The 27,994-nt window shown below is 43.7% G+C and overlaps 1 protein-coding gene across 4 annotated transcripts; it reads left to right on the forward strand.

The window, feature by feature from the left end:
* Positions 1–600: 600 nt before the first annotated feature.
* Positions 601–27,730, forward strand: PKN3 (protein kinase N3). 4 transcript variants are annotated; one of them, XM_073314246.2, is made up of 22 exons: positions 601–675; positions 6,328–6,610; positions 7,241–7,395; positions 8,763–8,892; positions 9,015–9,166; positions 10,254–10,452; positions 10,728–10,919; positions 11,177–11,286; positions 11,894–12,037; positions 15,363–15,438; positions 16,602–16,791; positions 17,675–17,786; positions 18,769–18,845; positions 20,169–20,235; positions 20,930–21,021; positions 21,374–21,550; positions 21,640–21,702; positions 22,340–22,416; positions 23,108–23,250; positions 23,651–23,758; positions 24,639–24,719; positions 25,724–27,179. In XM_073314246.2, the coding sequence occupies exons 1-22, from the start codon at positions 601–603 to the stop codon at positions 25,934–25,936; spliced, it is 2,916 nt and encodes a 971-aa protein (XP_073170347.1). In that variant the 3' UTR covers positions 25,937–27,179. The 4 variants fall into 4 exon arrangements, with proteins under 4 accessions (XP_073170347.1, XP_073170343.1, XP_073170346.1 ...); XM_073314242.2 differs by lacking the exon at positions 601–675 and adding an exon at positions 842–944; XM_073314245.2 differs by lacking the exons at positions 601–675; positions 25,724–27,179 and adding exons at positions 848–1,003; positions 27,549–27,730.
* The last annotated feature ends 264 nt before the right edge of the window (positions 27,731–27,994 follow it).

Here is a 27,994-nt window from a genome sequence, read left to right on the forward strand (position 1 = left end):
GTCAGATGGATGCATGGTGTAGCCCTCCCTCTTCCCATCAATGTAGTCAGGCCTTTAAAACCAGTCTGTTCAGTAGGATTTATGATATTTGGAGTCACAGTCTGGCAATCCTCACAAAAAATTCTTAATCAGAATTCCAGACACAAGAGTGCTGAGGGTGGAAAGCTGGGAGATAAGGGCAGAGTTAAGGTTTTCTGACCTTAATTGTGCAGGTGCATACTTTTCAATGCTCTTTTTAAAAAGATGTAACTTTAACATCATATGTCCAAGTATGTTTATCTAGAAAATGGCACCATTGCCCTAAAGTTTATTTTTTCTCCCTGAAAGAACTGATGAATGTTTACAACCTTAATCCATCTTAACTAAGTTTTTGCCTGGTAATGTGTTAATATTTAGGAGGCACCATGGAGCCTCTTCCCTATTTAATTATTGACTCCTTCCCTCTTGGATCTCTGACCCCGTAGCAGATAGTGCTGGATTTACACATCCTGTCAGGTGTTGTTCGGATTCCTGGATCAAGGGAAGGTGGAACAGGATTGCTGGATTCCCCAGCAAGTAGCATTAGATCTCTGGATCAGTGTCAGGTGAGGTACATTGGCTATGCAGATCTCCAGCAGGTGGGACCAGATCTCTGAATCCCTGTCGATGGGCACTCGATTGCTGGGTCCATGGCAGGCGACGCTGGAAATGCTGAGCTCTGTGCCAGCGATCCCGGTGTCATAGCAAACGGCGCTGATCCACTCCTGGCGGGCAGGGGATACCAGAACTCAGCGGCCGGGGGCGCTGGATCCCTCAGTCTCAGGGGGCCGCCCGGCATTCCGGCAGGTGGCGCTGTAGTCCTCAGTGCCGCGAGCGGGCGCCTGCTCCCTGCTCCCGAACGGCGCTCCCCTGCCGGGATGAAGTTTGAAGTTTGAAAAGTGCCGGTTGCGAGTGGCTGCGCTGGGGTAGGGAGCTCGGGGGCCGCGGGGTAAGAGGAGCCATGGCGGCTGGGGAGTCCCGGCAGGTGAGCGGGAGAGACTTGTCCGAGCGGAGATCCGCAGCGGGTCCCGAGGGCAGGAGACTGGGCTGGGCCGGGCCGGAGCCGAGAGTCCCCGAGCTGGGGATCGGGATGAGCCCTTCTGGGACTGGGCCGGGGTGAGAGCCTGAGGCGAGGAGGAGAGTCCCGCGGGCCGGGGGAGAGGGAAGAGGAGAGGCGGGCGGGGGGAGAGCCTGAGGGGATTTGGGGGGCGGAGGCGGGCGGGGGGAGACCCTGAGGGGATTTGGGGGATGGGGGAGGAGAGTCCCGCGGGGGCGAGTGGGGGGGAGAGCCTGAGGGGATTTGGGGGGCGGGGGAGGAGAGCCTGAGGGGATTTGGGGGGCGGGCGAGGAGAGTCTCGCGAGGGCTGGCGGGGGGAGAGCCTGAGGGGATTTTGGGGGCGAGGGCTGGCGGGGGGAGAGCCTGAGGGGATTTTGGGGGCGGGGGCAGGCGAGGACAGCCTGAGGGGATTTGGGGGGCGGGGGAGGAGTGTCCCGTGGGGGCGGGCGGGGGGAGAGCTTGAGGGGATTTGGGGGGCAGGGGCGGGTGGGGGGAGAGCCTGAGGGGATTTGTGGGGCAGGGGAGGAGAGTCCCGCGGGGGCTGGCGGGGGGAGAGCCTGAGGGGATTTGGGGGGCAGAAGGGGAGAGTCCTGCGGGGGCGGACGAGGAGAGCCTGAGGGGATTTGGGGGGCAGGAGGGGAGAGCCTGAGGGGATTTGGGGGGCGGGGGAGGAGGAGAGTCGGGAGGGGGGAGAGCCTGAGAGGATTTGTGTGGCAGGGAGAAGGAGAGTCCTGTGGGAGGGGGGAGAGCCTGAGGGCATTTGGGGAAGCATGGGGGGATGACAACAATGAGATTTCACATTTGCAGAGGGACAGTAATTTAGAAGGGAGAGAAAAATTGGCCTCTGGAAAAAACAGCTAGTGTCTCCCCCAGCTCTTTCCCATTGTCACCTCCAAATTCTCCCTTCTTGGGGGGCTTTTCAGGACTCCTCAGGATTGCCACCTCCCCCCAGAAACTCATCTTGCCTTCCTCCCCTACATCCACGCAGGGGCTCAAGTGTTCTCCTGGCTTGCTTGAGAAACTGGACCCCTTAGGAGTCCCCAGTTCCCTTACCCTGAGACCTTTTTTTCTTTCCATGAGGCTGTGGTTTCTCCACCCAGTATGAAGCAGTCAGTCTCCCATTCTGATCTATTGTGTACAGCCCTCTTTCTGCTCATCCCAGTGTATGTGGGGACACATTCCTCTCACCAGAGTAGACCCTGTGATTTTCAGAACAGACTGGGTTGGCTCTGAACAATGGGGTTATCCTTCACTGATGACGATTATTGAGGTAGTGTCTAAAAGCCCAGGTTGGAGATTAGGGTTTCTTTGTGCTAGATACCATGCATATACACAATGAAAAAATGTTCCCTGGCCCAAAAAGAACCCCACGAATATGGGCTAAATTTGCTACAATGTGACTAAGGGAGGAATGCAAGTGTCTGATAGGTGTGAATGTTAAGGTTATGGTTTAGTTATTTAGGATGGCAAAAGGGTTTGTTATAACCAGGAGAAATGGGCTGAGATGGAGAAAGGGAAAATGTAAGGTGAATAACAGGAAACGTTTTCTGGCAGTGGAATGCATTAGGTTGTGGAATACTCTCCTATGGGAGGTGGTGTGTGTGCCCCATCACTTCGGACGTTTTAAAAACTAATCTGGAAAAAAATCTAATCTGGGAGTATAATATATTACAATCTCATTCTGTGAGCAAGTTAGTGACAGAAAGGTCAGAGAGGTTTAATTTGATTTGTAAAAATTGACAGAATCACAATGTCACCCACTTGCTGTCCCCCATGGCTTGGCTCCAGGTCCTCAGGTTGGTGGAAATGTTGATATGTTGGTGGAAATGGGTTGAATTGGGTATAATTCAAATGCCCTTTCTTCCACAAACACAATGGTGCCAAATATGACAAACCTAGAACAATTATCAAGATATGTATTTTAGAAAATGTTTAAAAATTAAAATTTTAAATTATACTTTAACACAGGAGCTGCATTGCTTACATAAAAAATCCCTGGAGAATCCACTATAAAGAATATTTCTGAAACAGCCACTGGGGCAAGGGAATATCCGATGTAATAAATAGGTCTTTCCTTCTCTCTGATTTTTTTATTTTTTGTGAGAGGAGGGATAATGTCTGCATAATTCAGAGTAGTAAAGGGGACCAGATTCACAAGTGCTAGAAGTTGATTTATCCCAAACTGGGAGCTGTACTTTTAACTTTTTAAAATACATTTAGTGTAGGTGAAAGCTGCCAGACTCAGGCTTGGTCTAAACACAGAGTTGCACCAGTTTAACTAAAGGCGTGATTTAAAATCCCTTTAGTTAAAAAGGTGCATCGTTGTGTGTGGACATTCTATATCAGTTTAAACGTTCTGTTGGTTTAGCTTGCATTTGCTGAATGCTGAATTGATATGAGCGTCTATGCAGGGGTTTGCACTGATGTAGCTGAATTGATGTTTAAAGTGATTTCAGTTAAAGCAGTGCAATGTCTATGTGTAGACAAACCCTCTGGCCCCAGCTCTGCAGTGGGTCCTGTGCTATTGGACTTCATTGCAGGTTCAGAGTTTAACAGCCTAGGAGACTAACCTTTTCTGGGATCCACAGAACAACTGCAGCATGGACAGTGTCAGCTTCTTGACACTCCACCCAGAATTCCTAAACCAGCTTTGCAAAATGATCATAAAAATGTATCAGCCCAAATGCAAATTCTGCTGTCTTACCCTTTTCTGTGTTGATTGACTGAATAGTATTTTATGTCCCCTAGTGCAGTGGTTCTCAACCTTTTTCTTCCTGAGGCCCCCAACATGCTATAAAAATTCCTCCCCCACCTCTCCCGTGCCACAACTGTTTTTCTGCATATCCAGTAGCTTAAAAGCCAGGATTGGCATTAGGGGATAGCAAGCAGGACAACTGCCTGGGGTCCCATGCCACAGCGGGGCCTTCAAAGCTTTGTTGCTCAGGCTTCAGCGCCGCATGGTGGGGCTCGGGCTTTGGCTTTCTGCCCTGGTTTATTTTGGTAGACCCCCCTGAAACCTGCTTGCGGCCCTGCAGGGTGCCCCAGACCCCTGGTTGAGAACCACTGCGCTAGTGCAATCACTGTTAACACTGGGTATCTTCTGGCCCACAGAGGGTAGAAAGAGCCTGTAAATCACAATGCCTTAGGGTATATGTGTTCTAAATATACTGTATTTAGAAAATGGATAGGCAGATAGTTGACTTTCAGCTATGTGTTTGGCAGGGAGCAGAGTGGAGGAAACTTGCCCTGACACTGGCCACACTGTATCCATTCTGTGGGTAAATGAAGGATGTCAGTTTCCAGCGCAGTCAGTCCAGTATTTTTTGCCAGCCCTAAGCTCACACTAACCAGCTACCCTATAAGTTTGTCAGTACAAATGTACGGGTAGGACCAGAAAGGTGTGTTGCATATACCTATCAATATAGTTTGGGAAGAGGATAAATGACACACTTTTTCCTAATATTTGTTTAAAATGTAATTTTAAAAAAATCAAACTCCTTTTAGTAACTTTCTACACACTGGACAAAAGACTTTCTGATTTCCTGACCGAGAGTTGGTACAGTTTGGCTGAGTGACTCAAGGGCTCCATGATTCAAGTTCCTCTTGATGAAACCTTTTATTATTTGTTGTCAGGAATTTGGCTAGATTCCTGGCCTTACTAATTGGGCGAGAACTTCCTGGAGTCAGGATGTTAAACCTGAGCTACTTTGTTTCATTACCAATCCCAAAGTCTCCTTTTTTGGTTGTTGAGTCTGTAGTGAACTTGACATTGGCTTAAACCACAAGTAAAAATAGAATTCGTTCTCGCTCTCTCTCGTTTTGCTATTAAACTGAAATTTAAGCAACACCTGATTAGTGAAGAAATATGGAGAGCCTGCTTATAAAACTAGCTGTGTGATGTGCAACACAATAACAGCATTACAATGACTCAACAATTGTGTGTTTCTGAGCTGTTGGCATGTATCTTGGGTGCATTGTAAAGTCTTAACCACCCGTGACATGCACCAGTGACCTGATAATGCAAATCCTGATGTGGTTTGTTACTATATTTATGGTCTAATATTAAAGAATATGACAGGGAGACAGGACTCCTAGGTTCTGTTCCTACCTCTGACAGCGACTCTGTGAGATTGGGAAATTTACTGAGTGTGACAGGAACTTTATTTTGCTGCTCTTCATTTTGTATAAAAGTGAGGATCATGGTAAGTAATCAATCAGTCCTGGGCGCTCTGTGTGTGTATATATATATTTATTTTTCTTTAATTGCTATGGAGCCCTTTAAAACCCCTCCTCCTTTTCTAGAGCCCCCTGCGTGGAGCTGCTTACTATGTCATCAGCAGTGGGTGGAGCCAGGAGCAGGTCTCTGTGGATAGGGGTCTGGCTGCCCCTGCCTGGGTGGCAAGCCTATTCATGGGGGAACATGGGGAAAGTCTGTGCTATCTAAGCTGTATCTTGTTCTGGGGCTGTAAACAGAGCCTGTCAGTCCAGAGCTATCACCAGTACACCTTTCACCAAAACAAATATGTTTAAAATTGACTTAAAAAGCAAAGCTAAGAGCAGATTTTAATGTTGCCAGATCAATTTCAACGTGAGCAAAATTTTAAAGAAGCCATACTGCTTGCAAATCACAGCTAGGATGGGGGTTGGGACTACAGACTGTGTCTGTCTTTTCAGGTATAGCTTGTACAGCTGACTTTTTGACTCATTAATTTACAAACAGATGTCTGGATTAATTTATTTGTCTTCCTCAGTGATGAAGACTTGGTCATGCATTCACTGAAAGTTAGAGTATGGCTGTAACACCTCCAAAAAGTTCCAGTTGGCATGTAGCTTTGGACAACTGGCAGCTCAAGCCATATTAAAATAAAGATCTGCACCTGTTATATAATGCCAATGGAACTCAGACTCATGATCACGATAAGAACAAATTACAGCTTCCCTTTGGTACTCATTCAGGACACATAAATATAAATTGATATTAAATAACAAGAAGACAACCTTTGTGAGGACTCATCTCATTTGTGAGTTAGTGCCTAGTTGGGGTATATTAAGATCAAAGATGGGCCCCAAACTGCAAAGTTAAAATTTAGATCTGATCTTCCTCAAAATTTGTTGGTGATTGGAATCAAGGTTTTGGTCTGAGACCTTCTGTAGTTGAGATGAAGTGGTAGAACGCTATTGATGTGTCGCACACTCACTGTTTTGCTATCACATAATATCTCCAACTCTCTCCCCTTTGGTACTGGATTTAGGGCATCTATCTCCTGCAAGCGAGCAATGGGGTGAACCTCATGGATCCAGGGTTCCAGCAGAAACTGGAGGGTGAGAAGGAAGTAATTCGTCGAGCTATCCAGAAGGAACTGAAGATCAAAGAGGGGGCGGAAAATCTGCGCAGGGTGACAACAGACAAGAAGAACCTGGTGCATATAGAGCATGTGCTGAAATCTTCCAATCGGAAACTGGAGCAGCTGCACTGGGATCTCCAGGAGCTTAATGCCCGGATTGTAGTAACAGAGAAAGGGGAGAGCAAAACAGGTATGTCTTAGTACGTAATTGTTGGGCATGATAGCTTCAGCAGTAAACCTCATTATAGCCAATGCTTTAACTTTTTTTTTTTCTATTGGGGGGTAGTATGATGGGAAGGAAAAATCTCATCCATCTAGGAGAGGAATCTCAGCTGGTTCCTGCTTATGTCCAGGTGAGATGAACAGTGTAGAGGTATTGAAATTTGGAAAGTTGTGATTGGCACTAATCGAGATGGAAGGAGGTGATAACATAAATCAGAACGGGCAAAGGATTGAGTATGTTGGACATAGGATCACCTCCTGAACTTTATTTAGGCAGACGTACAGAGCTTGGGAGAGAAAATAGGGGCTTTGGGGTAGAATCCAACATGCAAGTTCCTAACAGAGGGGTGAATGTGAGATTGGAAGTTGTTGGTATTCTCAGTTAGGGCCTGATCCTAAGAAGCCAGCAGTTCTCATATTGGGTCAGTAGTAGGCTAGGGTAAACAACTGCTAGGAGAATTTGTCCTTCTATTGAGGCCGTGTATTGTACGTGTCTTTGAAGATGAAAACCTCATTTATACTACTCTTCTCATCTCATCTATTACCCTTTGAGGGAACTATGAGAAGGAGGGTAATGGAATTCACTGTTGTTGCACAGATGGTTCTATGTCCCCGGACCCTTGTCTCTGGGAAAGGAACCCAAACCCAGTGGCAAGGAGGATAGAGGCTCTGAAAAAGCAGCTGCACATTGAGATGAAAGTGAAACAGGGAGCTGAGAACATGATCCAGATGTATTCAAATGCAACGTCAAAGGTAAGCATTGCTGAGTAGAAATAAGCAGGGAGCATGCCACTTTGGAACAAGATTTCTGTTAAAAGTGCAAACACACAAAAATCTTTATTCCAGATCTGGGTGTGAAAGGGAGACGCTTTAAGGCAGAGTTGTTTTAGGTTGAATGACTGAGCTCATCTGTGTGTTCATGAGCTGATGCACAGCCCTGTGACAGCATGGTGTACTATCCTATGGGGGAACAGTGTTATGAATGCTGGTTGTGTTAGGCTTATTGTCACAGGATGTCATTGAGGCAATAATTTACTACAATTCAAATCAGTCTGCCTTCTGTGGGGTTTCTTGCACCTTCCTCTGAAGCATCAGTGCTGAACATTGTTAGAGACAGGATTCTGGACTAGATAGACCAGGGGTCTGATCTGGTATGGTAATTTATGTTCTTAGACTTCAGATACTGATTATGCTTCTGTTCTCTGATATTAGTTACTAGTATGAGACATTAGAATGGCTACCAGCATCTAACAGTGGTGGTAGTGCCACTAGATTAGAAATGGATACAAAAGATCTCAGAAGTGGTTGATCTTGTCAGTCATAGACATGGAGTGCTGCCTCCAGAAAAGTCAATCCAGGCTTTGGGAGGTGCAGCAGAGGGAAAGGAGCCAAAACATCTGACCAAAGGTAAGAAAATAAAATGCTTTGGAATATGACCCTCAATGTGTGACACTATCCCAAATCATCAAGTTTCTGATATAATGTACCAAGTTGGTGCAATACTGTTTATTTCAACAGAGACTTTAAGATAGAGCAAAGTATAAATGGTATCTTTGTGTATGAGTTACTTAAGAAAGAGCTTTTGGGGAATTTACTGCTTTCTTATTCATCATGCTTTTTGTGTTTGACATAATCATATTTAATATTCTGGAGGAAAATAAAAATATAAAGTTTAATTAAGAAGCTTAATTTAACTATATGAGCAAGATAAAGAACTTAGACATTCTGGTTTATTCCTCACCTCCATCCATACAACTCTGCCAGCACAATTGACTAGAGAAGCACAATATTGAATCATTGCAACATCAGCACAAACTCTTAGTTGAATGTACCCACAGTGCAGGACACTGTTACCTAGCAAACTCGTCACATCTTTCATAGGTGTCACAGCATTTCACAGATCCCTCATCTGTATCTACCATGGTTGGAAATCATCAGCCCTGTTGCTTATGCATCTTTTTTGCACAACTGGGCATTGTGTGAAGTTTTAGGACTTTCTGGGACCCCTTGTAAGGCCTTGTGTGTTGTGGTGCCCCATCTTTGTCCTAGTCTAACACATCATTAAAATCCATTTCTCTCCTGTATGGACCTCCCTAGCCATCTGTAATCTGTCTTGCCAGGACCGGAAGCTGTTGGCAACAGCTCAGCAAATGCTCCAGGACAGCAAGACGAAGATTGAGCTGATTCGCATGCAGATTGTGAAGGTATCTCAGTCGGCAGGTGGAATAGAGGATGCAATGGATCCAGCAAGTAAGATGCTTTGGATATCTGACATCACTCAGAGAAGATGCTTCTGAATTAAGAAGCCCCAATGCCTGAGATGCTAGGCCACTTGCTTGTCTGATTGTTATATTTATCTCCAACCTTACCAGTGAAGGTGGGGGCCACCATCAGTCTCCTGGAGCTACGCATCGAGGAACTGCGGCATCACCTATGCATTGAAGCTGCTGTGGCTGAGGGGGCAAAAAATGTGGTGAAGATCCTGGGAGGCAGGCGGGTGCAGGATCGCAAAGTGTTGGCTGAAGTAAGCACCATTGCAGTATTGCTACTTGAAGCATTGGTGGTGACTTTCTGTATGCTGGATAGTAACCTTTTTTCAGAGGAAAAACAGTATTACGGCTGTTGTCCACGAATGCCTTAGCTTTGTTCTGAACAATGATATGATGGCTCCCTACTTCAAAGTCCCATTACACTGGTCTAAATCCCCCAGCACTGCCATAATACCACAGTCCCTGCTCATAGTGATGTTGTGGCAGGTGCTACTCCTAGCAACTGTAACGGTAGAAGGTGATAATTCCCTTGTATAACTGCTGTTACTGGCTGTTTGAGAGATTGTGTGCTTGTCATTGCCATCTGATTCATTGCCTGTAATATGCAATGACTCTTTTTTTTAAAAGCCACATATAAAGCTCCCCCATCTTATGCTGTTCTTGTGAGAGATGTTAAGTTTCCAGAACTTGCCAACTGACTTACATCATAAAGCTAAGACAGAAAAAAATGAACTTATAGTAAACTAAACAACAATCTCTTTTATTTTTCTAATGGTCAGAACAGGAAAATGTGAATTGGAAATTTCACTCATTTGCTATGTAACTTTGTGCAAGTCATTTATCCTTTTTGTGCCTCCATTTACTCATCTGTACAATGAGGATAATACTCATCCCACAGGGCTTTTGTGAACCATAGTTAATGTTTGTAAAGAGCTTTGAAGGTCTCTGATGAAAGGCTCTATGTAAGTGTGAAGTGTTAGTTATAGTAATTTTCCAACTTGGGCGTTCATTATACCAATAATTTTTAATTGGAAATCTCTTGGAGTCCAAATTTGTGTCTGCTTGTAGTGCACTGGCATGTAAGAAATCAGTTTTGGATTTTTGATCCTAGTCTGTTCTTTGAGTCGGAAATACCATGGTGGGAGCTTATTCAGGGCAGAATCCTCTAGACCCTCAGCAGCAGTGACTTGCAATGAATGAGTGATGCTGACAGTCCCTTCTTGTCCTTCGTGAGCAGGATGGGAAGTTGGGTCACTTGTGAAGTGTTAGTAGTACCAAGATCATGGCAGTGGCTATTCATTCAAAGCCTGTACTAGCTTTTTCTCTGCTCCTTGTTACCAGGCTCAGGGTCGTTTGCAAGAATCATCTCAGAAGATTGATTTGCTGCGCTTGTCCCTGGAGCAGCAGCTTAATGAGCTTTCTTCTGATCACCCAAAGCGGGCACTCATCAAGCAGGAGCTAGTGAATGCTTCCTCTCTGGGAGCTCCACATGTCAGCATCCAGCCCTTCACTTCACTGATCAAACCCACAGCTCTTACAGGTACCTGAGGCTGCGGGGGGTGGGGAATATTTCTTCCCTATGTACCCATGTCATGACTGTGGTGGTTTTTGTGATGTGGACACTTGGTCCATTAGGAATTGGCCCAAGTCCTCAATTTGTTTCATGTAGGCCACCAAAAAGCTGTCAGATTGTAACGACTTTAATCGCTACTGAAGGCTGGGCAGCATCAGTCTAAAGTTTCTGACTTCCTATGTGGACTGACTAGAATAATTTCCCTTTTCTTGAGAATAACACTCTTTGGTGAAATTCCTCAGGTTCATTAGAAGTGAGACTGATGGGGTGTCAGGATCTGTTGGAAAAAGTTCCAGGACGTTCCCGAGTGTTTGGTTCATCTCCCAACCATGGGAGCCCAAGTGACATGAAGTCCCTGAACCGAGCACGAGCTGGGATGAGTATTCATGGCCGCAGTACTGCAGCAAAGCACTTGCGGAATGAGGAGCTGTGTAGTGAGTATGATATTCCCTGTTGGATCAGTGATGGTGTATTCTAATGTGCCTGCCACCTTTCAGTCTGGTGTGAGTGCAGTGAGAGGAAACTTGGCTCCTGAAACAGGGGAAGAGGCTGAATCATTTGGTCTCCTATCCCTCTTAGTGATCTCCTGTGGTGGAAATCTGATTGGATTGTGTGGCTACCTCCAGCAAGAAGTATATTCCAATTTATGACCATATAAAAGATTGTAACCTACACTTTCTCCCTTGTCCAGATGAGGTGCTTGCTGTGCTCAAAGTGGACAATAAAGTGGTTGGTCAGACAAACTGGGGCCCAGTTAATAACCAGGCTTGGGACCAAAGCTTTGTCATTGAGCTGGATCGGGTAAGACTATATTTCTGTAGGATGATAGGAATTCCAGGATCTTTTCAGTCTTGTCCTCAGAACCTTGTATTTAACTTAATTTGAATTATTTCTGTGGATTTGGTGATTTACTTGTCATTCAATTTTTGATCTATTTCTTTACTGGGACTGATAATGTGGCCTTCTCCCCAGCCTTAAATCTACTCTAAGTACAGGTTACCTCTGGTATAGCTTAAGTCCGAACATTTGATGCCCCTCTTCTGTCTCCATTTGAGTGGCCATGCTCCATCTTTTACCTGCAATACAGCTCACTTCAGGATATTTGGGATGAGGTACAGTCTTATGTAGGAGCAAAGTCAACAAATTACATCATGAAAATGAGCAATCTTTAAAGAAAGTTGTAGCTGCTGAAGGTCTGAAAAGACCAAAAAGGTGGGAAGCAATAGGAATGAGGAACTGTCACCTCTTCCTTGGAGCATGTTTCTTATACACTGCATTATTTAGCTGCATGGAATTTCTACAAGGAAGGAAAAGGAACTAGCATCAGAGCTAAGGTGGAGTTCAGAGTGTGTATGTTATAGGCCGTTGACCTGGTCCATTACCAAGCTCTCTGCTTCTCTTCTTGCAGTCCCGGGAGCTGGAGATTGCAGTTTATTGGCGTGACTGGAGAGAGCTGTGTGCAGTGAAGTTCTTGCGCTTGGATGACTTTCTCGATAATGAACGCCATGGGATGTGCCTCTCTCTCGAACCCCAAGGGATGCTTTTTGCAGAGGTAAAGTCTCCAGATTTTACCTTTCTCCTCCAGAAGAGTCACTACTCTGGAGGTTTTCTTCGGGTATACACTGAAGTGATAGGTAATTCTTTTGGGTTTGTCTCTCCTTGCGTTGAGAAGGTTGCAGACAAATGGGTAAACTGAGGCACGGATAGGTGAAGTGACTTACCCAAGGTCACACAGTGAGTCAGTGGGGGAGCTTGGACTAGAACCCAGAAGTCTTGACTCCTATTTTCTCTAGTCTAACCTCTAGATGTACACTCCCACCCTCCCTCAATGCGTTGTCTTTATACCTCAAAGGTAATCTGCTTGGCCTCTGGTGGGGAGAGGAGGAGGGATGATGAGCACTTGTAATTCAAATAGTTTCCATCTCCCTGTTTAAAGTGTCGTGTCTACCCTGGAAACAGGTGCTTGTCTCAGAATGAAAGGAGTGAACAGGGAGGATGTGTGTTACACACATTTATTTAAGCAATTATATAGTTTAACTTTCATTTATTCAGATTCTTAATTTTTATTTTTGTTATTGTTTTGGGGAATAGTGAATGATCCATTTGTTTACGAAATGATCAATTTTTTTACCTTTGATTTGTGTCATGGTCTATGTAGATGGAAATTCAAATTAAATAAAAAATGCACAAAACAGCATTTTAAAATTATTAGTTAAATAAAACTACCTTAAATATGCTGGATACATTTAAACAAAGTTAATGAAAAAGTTAATCAAAACATGTTTTGCATTTAAAACTAACTGATTTATTAAACAAAGTAAGTATTATCTGTAATTAGTGAATTGAACTGATTGTTTGTCACCATGCCCTTTAGGATTTCCGAAGGAATAGATTTCATCCTCCTGCACCTAATTTTGATTCATAGATTGAAACAGGAAAACAACTTTTCCTGCACTTTCAACTCACATTGATCTCTTAACTTAGAATGAACTAGTCATTAAACTGAACTCGTTGAATAAACTGAAATAAAATATATTCTTTCTGTATCTGTTGAAAAAGTTGGTTTAGCACATCAAAAAACACTGGTGAGAGATACTAAGGGCTTGTCTACATTGGCAATTAACAGTGCTTCAACTTTCTCACTCAAGGGTATGAAAAAATACCCCCCTGAGTGCAGCAAGTTGCAGCACTGTAAGCACCAGTGTAAACAGTGCCCCAGCGCTGGGAGCTACGCCCCTCGTTGAAGTGGTTTTTTAAAGCGCCATGCTGCAACCACACAAGGCATGTTAAAGTGCTGTCACAGCAGCGCTTTAGCACTGCCAGTGTAGACTAGCCCTTAGCCAGTGACTTTCACCAGTTCAGTGATATGACTTTCTTTAAAACTTGGCAGCAAACATTTACTACATAATATTATATGTTTTTATTTAATTTCAATTATTTTAATAAATGTAAGCCTTAACATAGATTGCCGTAATTTAAAATGTAGTTCTAAATACGTTTATTTTTTTAAAATAAACCTTTATTTAATTTAAATTAAAAATCTGTTTAAAAAAAAATCATTGATTATTACCCGCCCTAAGGAGTGGCCTTTGTCACTGATACAATCTACTCTCAAAAAGAAAAGGAGTACTTGTGGCACCTTAGAGACTAACCAATTTATTTGAGCATGAGCTTTCGTGAGCTACAGCTCACTTCATCGGATGCATATATATAAATTTTATATTTATATATTTATATAAATATATTTATATTTATATAAAGTCTGCTGCAGTTTCCACGGTATGCATCCGATGAAGTGAACTGTAGCTCACGAAAGCTCATGCTCAAATAAATTGGTTAGTCTCTAAGGTGCCACAAGTACTCCTTTTCTTTTTGCGAATACAGACTAACACGGCTGTTACTCTGAAATCTACTCTCAGATGGTTGAGGACAAAAGCACCAACTAAAAACAAGGAAAGAAATAGTTTAAAAAGATGAGTGTGTTTATAGCCAGAAGTGACCCTTAAAGGGCCCCATTGTAATTACCTGGGCACTACATAAAAACCACAGTCTTTGACTTGCTTTTGTTAGGAGTCATCAGCAACACTTTACATTAAAGGGGGTGGCTTAATGGTTAGGTTTGAATTACTCAGACTGTCTGGAACCATGGGATCAAATCCCATCAGGTTGGGCTCATCCCTTCATCTTTCGAGATAATAAAGTGCATGGAATTCAGTTTGTTACGAGATCTCCAGGTAACCCCTTAAAAACCACAGTCCTGTCTCCTTTGCAGGAGACAAAAGATCCCAGGCCATCTTTCCTAAATTGGGGTCTGACCCAGTCTCCTTAGCCAAAATTTCCCCTCTTGTCACTCTTGTGTTGTGGAGTGACTGGTTACTGCTTCCCACTTTGGAGGTATCTGCATTTCAGCAGTGCTTTATGTATATAATTTGAAAAGTACACTGGCATCAATTGGGATGGAAGACACCTTAGAAATGTTATGAGAAGGGTCCCACCAAATTCACGGTCCATTTTGCTCAATTTCACAGTCATAGGATTTTAAAAATAGTAAATGTCATGATTTCAGTTATTTAAATATGAAATTTCATGGTATTGTAATTGTAGGGGTCCTGACCCAAAAAGGAGTTGGGGGGTCGGGTCACAAGGTGATTGTAGGGGGGTTGCGGTACTGCTACCCTTACTTCTGCATGGCTGCTGGTGGTGGCGCTGCCTTCAGAGCTGGGCAGCTGGAGAGCAGCAGCTGCTGGCCAGGAGCCCAGCTTTGAAGGCAGAGCCGTTGCTGGCAGCAACGCAGAAGTAAGGATGGCATGATATGGTATTGTAACCCTTACTTCTGTGCTGCTGCCTGCAGAGCTGGGCCCTCAGTCAGCAGCCGCCACCCTCCGACTGCCTAGCTCTGAAGGCAGCAGCGCAGAAATAAGGGTGGCAATACTGCAACGCCCATAAAATAACCTTGCAACCCCACACCCCTCCTGCAACTCCCTTTTGGGTCAGGACCCCCAATTGGAGAAATGCTGGTCTCCCCTGTGAAATCTGTATAGGAGAGGGTAAAAGCACACAGAAGACCAGATTTCATGGTCTGACATACTTTTCATGGCCGTGAATTTGGTAGGGCCCTAATTATGAGCCAATCATTCTGCCTCTGTCAGCTTCTCTGTACTTCATGTTAATGGATACTTCTAACTTTAAAAATTCTTTTTTTTTTTTTAACATAGCACCTGAGGGGAGTAGATAGTATAACTCAGTCTGGAGTCTGCCTTCATATGTGACTCCTAGTTTGCTGAATGGGTGTGAATGTTCTATTTGATCAGAAGGCTAAGCATGTGTCCAGGAGAGAAGTGAACTGCCCTGTAGAGTCTCCTCTGCTTCCCTGGCAGGTGACCTTCTGTAACCCTGTGATTGAGAGACGGTCCAATCTGCAGCGCCAGAAACGCATTTTCCCGAAACAGAAAGGTAACCAGCCTGTGAACTGACAGCCACTCCAATTAGGGGCATGTATGGTTATGTGGTTGTCGGTGCGGGAGATGCTGCAGCACTCCATGGCTTGAAGTGGTTTCCATTATACACAGGGTTTACAGTTTGGTTCAATGGCTCTCAGCACCCCCCACTGTAAAAATTGTTCAAGCATCCCTGGTTTATGGTACTTTTTGGAATGCTTCTGGGTTAATGTATGTGTGTAGGTGAGATCTATTAGTGTGTGGCAATGTCTCCACTCACCAGGGAAGTGATGGAAGCATGGCTGTAACATGGAATGTACATGTTATAACATTTACATCCATGCCTAACATGATTATGTGTCGGGGCTACGATTAGTAATTTCTGAACAGCATTGTTGCTAGTAGGATCCAAGTCTCAATCTGTGTGTTCTACCACCTATGCTATCACTGATAAGTGGCAGTGGTGAGAGATTTCCCAGAAAATTTAGACACAACCATGGTGTGGACAGGGATATCGATTGTCCAACAAGGCTTTGAAGTTGACACTTCAGCGAGGTGAATGGGTTGGTGGGTGGCACAGGTCATGTGCTCTTTTTCTCCCGAGCTGGAGCAAGAGAGTGAGAATTTATATTCTGAAGGCTCTTTGCAATTGGAAAAGCTCGATTTCTTTTTTTAAACAACTTTGATTCTGCAGGAAACAGCAAAAATCGTGGAAAGACCTTAAAAACTCAGAATCCACAATTTATTTTCACAATTTTTCTGTTCTCAGGCTATGGGACTTAAATTCAGTATGGAAGTGCGGGTGGAAAATAAGAATGTAGTACCTTCACATTATCTTTTGGCTAAGTTCTAGTAGAGTATCAGTTTAATATCTGGTACATCTTCTGTGTGAGGATTATACCTTGCCATTGTAGGGGTCTGGATGTGATGAAATGGAAGATCTTTTTCAGCTCCAACTACTAGGACCTTATGAATACTTTCCTCGTTAGTTACCTATGAGTCTGTCAGCTGTTTTGATTGTCTAGGAGATGTGGTTATGGTGCCTCTTGGCCCACCATCCCCAAATTGGGCCTTTTTTTGGGGTGAGCAAATGGCTGCCTAGATGAACTAGGTAGGTCAGTGGTTCATGTAGTGCTTGGCATGGTAATCTTAGTAATATTTGGATTTCTCCTTCTCCAGGAAAGGAGTTTCTCCGAGCTTCTCAGATGAACATAAATATTGCTACCTGGGGTCGTCTAATGATGAACATTCTCCCTCCATGTAGTTCCATGAACACGCTAAGCCCCCCACTTCGTACTCCCATTCTTACAGACTTTTCCTCTCCAGTGCTGCTGCAAACTCAAACTGATTCACTGTCCATGCTGAGCAGGTAAGTCTTGTTCCAGTTAATGCTATGTGACAAATTGGAATGGGCACAAAATTAAAATTTGGTGAAACTCCACAAGATGGTGAAAGACCTTGGTGTGAAAGATCTATGTAGGAAACTCAGTGTGGGCTATTAAGAAAAAATACTGGCTGAGATGGTGTGAACTTTTATGGCGCATTCAGTATTTTAGGGCCACCTCTGATTTATTGTTGACCATTAGACAGATTTCCAGAATCACGGTTCTTCTTTGAGTATATGCCCCTTTGGGTGCTCCACCATAGGATGTGCATGTGCCTGGGCACTCTCAATTGGAGATTTTAGCTAGTAGTGTCCAAAGGTCTGTGCCTGTGCACTGCATGTCCCTGTGCAGGGGCATATAGGCAGGCGCAAATCTGTTCCTTCTCAACTGCCCTCAGTGCGTATTTTAGCTTTTAGATTTGCTCCTCTAGAAGAGGATATTTTTCACTGGTCCACTAGCCCTTGTAAAGGAGGAAGATCAAGTTGGTCATTAAGCTAAACTTCATTGCTGTGACGCAGTCAAACAATAGATGTCTACTTTAAATTCTTCATCAGATGGCCATTTTATTTATAGCCATTTTTATAGCTTTCATCACTCATAATGTCAGAGTGCTAGGTATTCTGACATGAGTATAAACACCAGCAGCACAATAAAGGCTTATTTCCTTACAGTTCATTTTAAAGGAGCGTACTACCTGTTGATTTCTCATAGACTTGAATCCCAGGTATGAATCAGGGAGTCTTACTGTCCAGTGCATTTAGGATTAACTTAAACCTTGCTTGTGCAATTCTGACACTGCACTATAGTGTCTGCTGTACCATATTTTATTCCACAGTGACCTCTTTAAAATGTTTATTCCAAATGCAGTGACTATCCAGTGGTTAAACTGACATTTGGCGAGGAACCTCCCCCTAAGCCTCCATGCCTTTTTTTGACAGCAGATTCCAAAGAGGTTGCTCCATCTCCTGCAGACTCTCCGGTAAGGATCTGGGTTCATAGCGAGATTTTTGTGTTTTGGTCAGGTTTCTTTAGTGGGTTGGGCCCTGCCCTTTCTTCTCAAATGCAAGTTCTTTTTGACTTGTAATTCTCAGGAAATTAGTGACTCCTCGGGCAGATGTTGATTTAAGACTGGTTAATATCCAGGGATTTGGGGTCCAATTGGGTGACTGGGCATTGAGCTTTTGATCATTCAGAAGTGGGACAGATCTGGACTCTAAGGGGAGGAGCTCCATCTTCCTAATCCTATAAACTGCCTCCCCTTGCAGAAAAAAAGTGGCGGGCGGGTCATCTTGGGATTTTAGGCCAGAAGTGGGGAAGAGGTATCTGCATGGGGAAAGCAGGGGCACAGAGCTTGCAGATGCTGTAAAACAGGAGGGCCTGTAAAGCTCTCCTCCTAGGAGACCTGGGTGGGAAGGAAGAGGGGATCTCATTCACTGAGGGGAAGGAGCAGTCGCTGGGGGAGAGGTAGAGATGTGAGTTTTCAGTGCTGTAAAGGTTAAATAGCTGTGCCCTGACACATACCTACCTTACTCTTCTACTTGGTGTGTGCCCATAGATGAAAGTGCATTCTCTCTGGTCACCAGAGTTCTCTAGAATTGCACTGAGACATGTGAAGTGACTTTCTGGAAAACCATGGTTCATCCTAGACTTTTTCAAATGGGTACCCACGCTGGGGGCTGACTCCAACAGGGAGATAAAATCTTATTCTTGCATTGCTCAGTATGTAGAAATGGGCTAAGTAGCCAGAGATAATCTGTGTTTGTGTGCTCTGTGGGCCATACTCCACTCACAACAGAGACAATCCCTGTTTATATCACAAGAACAACATTCTCTCTGGTCACTGCTGGGTGAGACAGATGGAGGCTTGGGTGTGGGTTTTCCAGTCTGTTCTGATCTGATCCAGTGGGCCTTTGCAAACACCATTCCACAGAACTGGATGTGGTGACTTTCTCTCCATTCAGTGTCTGAAGAGGCTACATGTGGAAGAGAGGACTCGCAGCTCTGCTGTAACAGAAACACCAAACTGGGCTTCTCAGAGGTAATTGTGGACAGCGTGGGGCTCTTTTGGACACAAGAAAAGAGGATATTGAGCTGACATTTTTTTACCATCAGTCTTGAGTTCTGTTAAATAGGTAGTATGACCTCTAATTAGGAAATTAATTTCTCAATAACAGACTTTTTATACTGTATTTATAGAATACAGGTAAAACTCTGTATTTTACCTTATTTATCCAGATGTCTGCATAGCATTATCTGTGTAATGACCCTTGATGATTACCCTATTAACAGGCTGTGCAGTATAATTGAGTGAATCTTTCTAGTAGAAGGTAAAATAATTTAACTGCCCTCAAATGGCTCCTCATTTTTAAGCATTTTAAATTCTCTAGGGCTTAAACTTGTGAGCTATTTAGCTATACCTCTGTGAATACAAAGTAACATACTTCAAAAGCACCCCCAGTAGACCCCACCCCTTGTTTATTATATTAATGTAGCTATTTGAGGTAAATTAGTGCCCATTGGACGGGGGGCATACATAAAATAATAAAGTTGTTTGTAGAGTCTAATCCTGCTATTGGGCTGTATATAACAAGGATACAGACTAGAAAAATGCAACAAGAAAATGCTAGGTAAAAAACACAACAACAATATTGAACCATCAGTTATGTACAAATGCATGAATAACAAAATAAACGTTAGCTGATCTACAGCTTCAACTATTTCCTTATGTAGGAGCATTAACGTATCAGTCCTTTTGCCCTCACTTTGGAGGTCTGAAGTTGGTAGCAAGGACAGTCAGACACATACATTGACATACCTGCCTTCTCTCTGGGAGGGACATTTGTGTCTTTCTAGCCTATATTCTTAGCCCTTCAATTCACACACAGAGGAGAGGGAAACCTGTGTTCCCAGCAAACAATGTTCCTAGACTAAGCCTTCTAACTTCTTATTTATTTTTTCCAAGAGGTTCTAGAATCTAGTTTTAGTTTCCTTGGTAACAGCATGTGGCCAGCATAATGTTTCATGGCATCTGTCCACTCAGCTACACATTTTGTATCCCCCTTTTGGCCCTCTAACACCCCCACTCTCACCTCATCACTACCTACCCCTATCTAAGAACTAGAATCCTTCTCATCCTACCAGCACCCGAGACTTGGTCTCCTCCCATACCCCACCACCAACTTTTTGTTCTTCTATCGTTGTCCTGACAGCATCTTCATATTTATGTGGTCTTGTCCCACCAGCTACCCTCTAGCTTCGTTGTTTCCTTAGGGTTGGCTTCTTGCTGTGTAAACCTCCTTCCCTTTGGTATCCATTTCTGACCTTTGAGTTTACTAGTAGTGCTTTCTCTGTTTGCCTGCAGGAAGAGGGCTGTTCAGCTTCAGGATTTTCACTGCATTGCCATGCTGGGACGAGGGCACTTCGGGAAGGTAGAGTGTGAATAAGGGGCTTCCTTGAAGGGGGTGGGTGCAAAGCTGTTCCCCTCTCTTTTTCCACCTCTGCGTCTCATAGTTTGTGAGTGGAAATGTTCCAAAAGGGGAAGTGGCTCATTCCAGTGTAAATGGAAAAATCAGCTCCTGCCCCACAAGGAAAACAGCTGATATTCCTGTTAATAAGAGGGTCTTTAGGGTGTTTAGGGATTCCAAAGCTGGAGATAACCTTTAAGGGCTGAGGATCCTCTACCTAGCCTCTTTTCACATACCCCATGTAGTTCATATGCCTCTAGCTCCAGAGCTCATCAAAGTCATTCCTTGCATCATCCATAGGGGTCACTGGAGAACAGCATTAGGTGCTCTTCCTCCCCAAAGATTGAGCTCACAACTCCTGGGTAGTTGGAGCACTGAACAGCTATAAAATCATAGGACTAGCCTTGACACTCCAGATTTTAAAAATAGCATAATTTAAAATGAGTTCTATCTGGAGCTATTCACTGCAGAGCATTCGGGAAAAATAAAACCCTCCTTGGAGTTACTTGGCCTTGGCTTTGACAATGACTCTCTGGAATGGACGGGAGCAGTTTGTGTGAGTACCTGCTGGCTGTGTGGGTGGGAGTCCAAGTAGCCAGATGAGAGAATCTCAGAATGACTAAGAGTGCTGGATTATTGGCTTTTTATTGTCTTTCAGGTGCTGCTAGGTCAATACAAGGCAACAGGAAAGTTGTACGCTATCAAAGCCCTAAAGAAACAAGACATCATTAGCCGAGATGAGATTGATAGGTGAGTCTCTGTCCAGAGGGAGCACTTCCACCAGAGGCTGTGAGATCACCTCTCTAATCATGTCAATCTCAGCACTAATGTGGTAGTGGATCCCTCTTAAGCATCAGAGGGCTAGAATCAAGACTTGGAGGAAGCTTATAATGGTGTTGCTCCTGGCATCTAGCAAAATAACACTCACCTGGGGGGAAGAGAATAAAACTGGAGTTTGGGAACAACACAAAATAAATGTCATCTCCCTTTTTTGTTTCTATAAATCTAAGTGTAAAAATATCCCCCCTGTACTTCCATCTCCAAACATAGACTTCTCTGCAAAGCTTTGGCCATGACATTTTCTTTCTTTGAACCCTGACAGCTTGAACTGTGAGAAGCGAATCTTTGAAGTGATCAACTCCTTCAGCCATCCATTCCTGGTGAACATGTTTGCATGTTTCCAGACATCAGATCACGCATGTTTTGTGATGGAATACACCCCTGGTGGTGATCTCATGATGCGCATTCACTCTGATATCTTTCCAGAACATGTGACACAGTGAGTTAGCTTGTTTCAGGCTTCAAAGTACCATAGATGTTTGACTTGGTTCTCAAGTCTCTGTAGTGAAAACTCTTCCTCTTTCTCAGGTTTTACACAGCCTGTGTAGTGCTGGGACTCCAGTTCTTACATGAGAAGAAAATTATTTACAGGTAACATAACAGTAAAGTGTAAGAAACCCAGCAACCCAAATATTAAATTGCGCATTTAGCCACATGTGTAGTTTGCTGCCATGCTCGGGTTTCTTTAGCACTCTGTCCACCTAGCCAGCTCAGTGACATTTCCCTTCCACCACTCCTGCCATCACATTCAAGAGTTAAACTGGATCTTTTCCACAGTTGACTGGAATGAGTTGGCAGAAATAGAACACATCCAAACCTGTGTCTGTATTGACCATACCAACTTACTGTTAACTATGCCAGGGAATGTTATTAAGAAACTGTCTGTCAGACATATTGCCAGTGGGCCATCCACACTGAAGCAGCGATGAACTGGGGCGAGGTAACATGTGTCCTCTTTCCAGGGGCATCCTGGCAATGGGGCCTGCTATTAGCAGGACACATCCTTTGATAGCACAAGCCCCTCCTTGCACAGAGCCATTTCCTGATACTCTTAGGAAAATAAATTAATAAATACAATAGTCTGTGAAGAGCATCCTCTAAGGTGATATAGTATTTGAGAAAATGCACTCTCTATTCATGGTTGATTGTACTTTCCTGGTCCTAACATCTGGGGTTATGTGCCAATTCCCAGACTTCACCCCCCATTCTCTTCCTCCTCTGCTTGCAGGGACTTGAAGCTGGATAACTTGCTCTTAGATGCTGAGGGCTTTGTGAAGATTGCAGATTTTGGGCTGTGTAAGGAAGGTGAGCAACTTTGATGGTACCAAGACTGAGCCATCACCCTTGCTGGAGCAACTCAGGATCTAGGGTTTGATAACATGTTCACAAGCGCAACTAGTGGAATTGCTGGGCTAACACAGTTGTGTTCAATCCCACTTAAAGAAATCCTTCCTATCTGACCACTATGAAGTTGGGAGCAGTTCCTGTTCTTTCTCTCTGGGTAATTTATAAAGGGGGTTACAATGCACTTGACTGTTCTGCGGAGCCAAGATGCAGCATCATGCAGTTTTCCTGAGGAGGGCCTCTTCCTTGCTATGTGGTCATATAATAATTGTGGCTGCAGGAAGTTTCTTTGCCTTGCTGTTTATATAAACAGTGTCTTTACATTCCTTCTTGTGCTTCAGCTTAGAAATACTAAAAAGACAAGCTGCTAGAGTCCTTAGTAAAGATTCCATGCTTCCTCAAGAGTAAATGGACATGGGTGGGCAAGAGTCCTGCAAGGTCAGAGGCAGATCCCTCTTGGAGTAATGTATTAATGCCAGTTCTCCTCTCTTTGCCCACCTGTCTCTGCTGTTCTCAGCCATGTTGTCTATTGTCCAGTATCACCGTCTCTGCTGTCATCACCTACATTGCCTGTTATGCTTCCAGAAAATGTGATGATGCATAACCAATTGAGAATGTGTATGGTGTGTTCATAAAGGCATTTTCTCCACAGGGATGGGTTTTGGGGACCGCACTAACACTTTTTGTGGCACCCCTGAATTTCTGGCTCCAGAAGTCCTGACAGACACCTCATACACGCGGGTAGTGGACTGGTGGGGGCTTGGTGTGCTCATTTTCGAGATGCTTGTTGGTGAGGTGAGACCATTTTCCTCTGGGGAAAGGGAGAGGTGGGCCTCACCACATGACATGAGTGGTCACGGGCTGGGTGCACCTAACTGCTCTTTATTTATGTCTTTAAAATAATGTAAGTGAATAAAAGTACATCTTTGGGTTCCTCTTGCATTAAAAGTATAATTCCTCTAATTGCTTTTGTGGTGATTTGAAACCAGCTATAACAGCCTAACATTCCCAATTCTGTTCTCTCCACTAATGATCCTTAGTATTTATATCACGTTTTCCTCATTCACAGCACTTGTCAAACTTACTTAATCCTTCCAAAACTCTGAAGTATTATCATCCCCATCTCACAGTGCAATAAACAAATAGTAGGATACAGATACTATGTATGTCAGATAACAACATGTCTCCACTGCAGTCTCCATTCCCTGGAGATAATGAAGAGGAGGTCTTTGATAGCATTGTTAATGAAGAGGTCTGCTATCCGCGATTCCTTTCTTCTGAGGCACTTCCCATACTCCGCAAGGTACTGCAATGGGATCTCCCTGGTTTTACTCAGGCCTCAGCACAAGTAGAGCCAGAGAGACACTCTTCTTACTAGATGGCATTTCCACTTGTGTGTGTGAGTGCGTGTGTTTGTGTGCTTCCAGAGGTGTCCACATATCCTATAGGGAACCCTTAAGATCCACACACACACACACACACACTTTTTTCATCTCTTAATTTCTCATCCTTGACACCTCCATACACACATGCCATCCATATAGCCATTGAGGATTAAGCAGGGTTCCTATTGGAGTCTATCCTGCCAATTCTCAAATGGACAGATGTTAAATAACTCTAGGGTAGGGATGTCGGATTCATTCTGTGGATAGGGCTGAATTCCATTTCTAATTATCAGTGGATCAGCGTATACAGTTACGGCTATATGCTACCTAGAGTCCACAGTGGATCACCCACTGATATAAATGGGTGGTTTACAATGGACTAAACTTGAGTTTAGTGCTGACTAAATGGAGTAATGGTCTCAAGTTGCAGTGGGGGAGGTTAGGTTGGATATTAGGAAAAACTTTTTTCCTAGGAGGGTGGTGAAACACTGGAATGCGTTACCTAGGGAGGTGGTGGAATCTCCTTCCTTAGAAGTTTTTAAGGTCAGGCTTGACAAAGCCCTGGCTGGGATAATTTAGTTGGGGATTGGTCCCCCTTTGAGCAGGGGGTTGGACTAGATGACCTCCTGAGGTCACTTCCAACCCTGATATTCTATGATTCTATGACTGGTTATGGCCCTGCCCTGAAGGGAGCAAGTGGAAGAGACTGGATGGTTGCTGCTCTGTTTTCTCTCTGGAATAGTGTTCATGTTCCTCCTTGTTCCATGTGTTGAATTTGTCTATTGGTATTTCCTGCAGCTTCTCCAGAAATGTCCAGAACGTCGCCTTGGGGCAGGAGAGAGGGATGCAGAGGAGATTAAAACCCAGCCCTTTTTCAAGGTAAGAGCTCAGTCCCCTGTGCACCTCTGTGCTCATATGTCTGAGCTGCAGAAGAGCTATTTGCTTTCTGTTGCTATAGAGGCAAACTTGCCTGTTTCTTTTGGTCAAAAATGAGAATCTCATCAACAGCTTTTTTGACACGTGGTCACTAAAGCCAAACAATTATCTACATAACCTATCTTTTAGAACCTCCTGATGGAAGACTGTATTTTCTGGTACTGTTAGGCTTCCAAGCACAGGATCTTTATTTCAATATGTGCAGCTCCAAATTGAGTCTTAAATGTCCCTCACCTCTTAATTTCAGGCATACAATCAAACATCTGCCCTATCGCATGGGAATTCTCTTGCTGTGGGTATACAGATTGTCTGGCAAGCACCATCTCTGAATTCGGGAGGAAGGGTTGAACAGTTAGAATATAAAACTTGAACTGTCAGAGTGTTCACAGAGGAATATGACTGCTGAATAGTTTAGGGTGGAGAGGATGCTATAATCTATACATTATGAAGGGAGGCCACTGAGGTACTAACACTTTTTGAATACTGAAACCAACTGTATAAAACAGTTGAGCTTTATCAATGTCCAGGACTATTCTGCCATAAATGCTAATATTTATAAAGAGCTATGCCAGGCCCTGTAGTAATGAAAACACACCTTTGGGTAGCCCCTATACAGAGAACTGCTTAATGGTCTCCTGATAAGAGCTTATGAGTCTAATTTAGTTTTGTCTTTGCTGAATAACAGTCTGAGCTGTAGCTTTGTTTTTTGGCTGATTTTCTGAAGAGCAGCCTTAAGTTTCATGGAAGACACTGATCTCTCTCTTTCCTGTGGTGTACATCATTTTGGTTATCTTGGCACTTCTGGTTCTAGCCTGGTAGAAATTAGGCATGCAGCAGCTGATCTGGTAGGGAGGAAGGATACATAACGCTACTATTTCCTACCTACTATCTCACAGTTCATTAGTCTGTTAGTGCCAATCTGGTTTTGTAATTTCCTCTATTTACAGGAGATTGACTGGGATGCTCTGTTTGCCAGAGCACTGAAGCCCCCTTTTGTGCCCTTCTTAAGAGCTCCCACTGACATTAGCAACTTTGATGAAGAGTTTACTTCCCAGAAGCCAATCCTGACTCCTCCAGACGAGCTCCCTGTCCTGACCACTGAGGAACAGGCTGTCTTTAAGGACTTTGACTTTGTCTCCAGATACCTTCTGGAAGTCTGATTGCTGTGGTGTAAGGAGCCTATGCAGACCACTACTACACTGAGAGATCCTAGAGAGGAACTTGGTACTGACTATTGGAAGGTCAAGTTAATAACAGGCAAAGATTATTCATAGGTCTGGTAGTATTAAGGATTGTAGAAAGCAGACTGTTCTGCAAGCTGGTTGCTCTACTGCATTGTTCAGTGTGTGCACATCCTAGGCGGGAGTGTACTGGATGTGAGCTTTAAGAAGGTTCATGCTTGCTGGCTGTGTTTGAAACAGTACCTGGCTGTACTCTGATGCCACCATTGGATCGCTGTGGGCACTTACAATTTAAACTTGATTTCATTTAACAATGTATCTACATGAAATAGAACCTTCCCAAACAAACTCCATTACCTCTGCAGCAGGGCCTCGCAAGCGGTCTAGCGTTCTCAGCACTGGATGATCAGCGGCAGAAGAACTGGCACTTTCCACTTATTTTCTGAGAGAAGAAAAGTGGCACTATTTCTCCTTTGCAAAGGATTTAGGCCCAGTTGTGTTCATAGTTTGAGGGGGAAGGTGTGCAGTGGCTTAATACAACCAGAATGATGAAAGTTGAGTTTGAAAACTGCCCAGACGTTACAAGCTGAGATCTTAGCCTTGCTTTGTAGAAGAAACAAGATTATTTCTACTCTCCTGCTACTCTTAAATCTTAATTCCTGTCTTTAATAAGAACTGATTTAAAACCCTACAAACTTTGCATATATTGTTTATTGTAAATTAGAGACTCTCCCTTCTGATTAAACTTATGCCTTTCATCCCCCTGACTTGTTAGAACATCTCAGGAGTTGGGAGAACACAGATCTTCTGCTTAACACAGAGAGAGAGTGTTCTTTATCTCTGTAAATGTAACGTTAATACTTTTTTCCCTTTCCTCCTTCCTTTCATAAGAGTCTCTTGTCACTTCAGCTGCTTGGATCTGTCCCCTTTGTATGTGTTAGCCTTACTGGGGCCGTGTATGTCACTTTAATGATTGCAGGCAGGTTATTTCTCCACAGTTTTTTTTACCTTACTATGTATATGCTGTATTTTTCTCAGCTAATATAAAATATTGTGGATGTTTATATTGGAAAAAGTAATAAATATTGATTGTGAAACAACTCTGACTAGAAAACAGCCTAAATATAGAATAATTTGTATCAAGACCAACTTCATTTGGTGCCCAAAATGCAGAACTGTGAGTATGTATATGGAAATTAGTGGGTGTGAGGTTCTTGTACTAGCAGTGCTGTAACAGGCACTTATAATTACTATTTAAACATTACATTCTGACTGTGAAACTGTTTTGCAGAGTGCTGTTGCCTCTTCCCAAATAGCCAGTATGACTAGCAAGTCAAAAATAGCAATTGTTCTTTAAACACTTTCCAAGTGATAAGTATGGGGAATGAGAGTCATTCATAAACTATTGGGGCAATTACAACATGGTTGCACTTCACAGTGCAGACTGAACTGCTACACATTTATGGTTGTTACTCTGTGCAGGGAACAGAACTTTGGCTTGTGGCTTTGGCTAGTAGGCTAGAGAAGAAATATCCCTGCTGAAGGCTAATGGGAACAAGTAGATGTTGCTTTTTCAACCCTTCATCTACAGGGATAGACTTTACCAGTGAAGGATTGATTGTGCTTGTTCTGAAGACGGGATCTGGGCATAACCAGAGAGGAGTCCCTATTGAATCAAGATTTGCTGAAGTGCTCAAGGAGTTACTTAGGTAAGAGCTTTAGTATATGTACTTGTGTGGAAGAAAAACAGCCCACCCTGATCTTAGCTCACCCATTCCCACAGTCAAGTATAACTACTGCTTAATCTCTCGCCAAGGGAAATTGACCCACACTACCAATTATCTCCTCCTAACCTTAAAGCCAGTTAAAGGCAAGGTACGTGTCTATATGGTGCCTTGTTTAAACAGCCATTGTCTGCTCACATTTGGCTCCAAATGTGTTTGTCAAGACTGGCATGTTTCCATGATTTTTTACATTCTAACATATTAAAAGGTACAGCATAGCGCTACTGCAGGAGAACTAGATGACTCTACGCTG

This window comes from Lepidochelys kempii, chromosome 16, assembly GCF_965140285.1.
Source record: "Lepidochelys kempii isolate rLepKem1 chromosome 16, rLepKem1.hap1, whole genome shotgun sequence".
In the NCBI taxonomy this organism is placed as follows: Eukaryota; Metazoa; Chordata; order Testudines; family Cheloniidae; genus Lepidochelys; species Lepidochelys kempii.

What these genes read in the sequence shown, in the direction of transcription:
- PKN3 (XM_073314246.2), top strand. Translation starts at nt 601, where the DNA reads ATGCAGATCTCCAGCAGGTGGGACCAGATCTCTGAATCCCTGTCGATG. An exon ending in CAAACCCACAGCTCTTACAG is followed by an intron (nt 10,453 to 10,727) that starts GTACCTGAGGCT and finishes GAAATTCCTCAG; the next exon opens with GTTCATTAGAAGTGAGACTG. An exon ending in AGCCGAGATGAGATTGATAG is followed by an intron (nt 21,022 to 21,373) that starts GTGAGTCTCTGT and finishes GAACCCTGACAG; the next exon opens with CTTGAACTGTGAGAAGCGAA.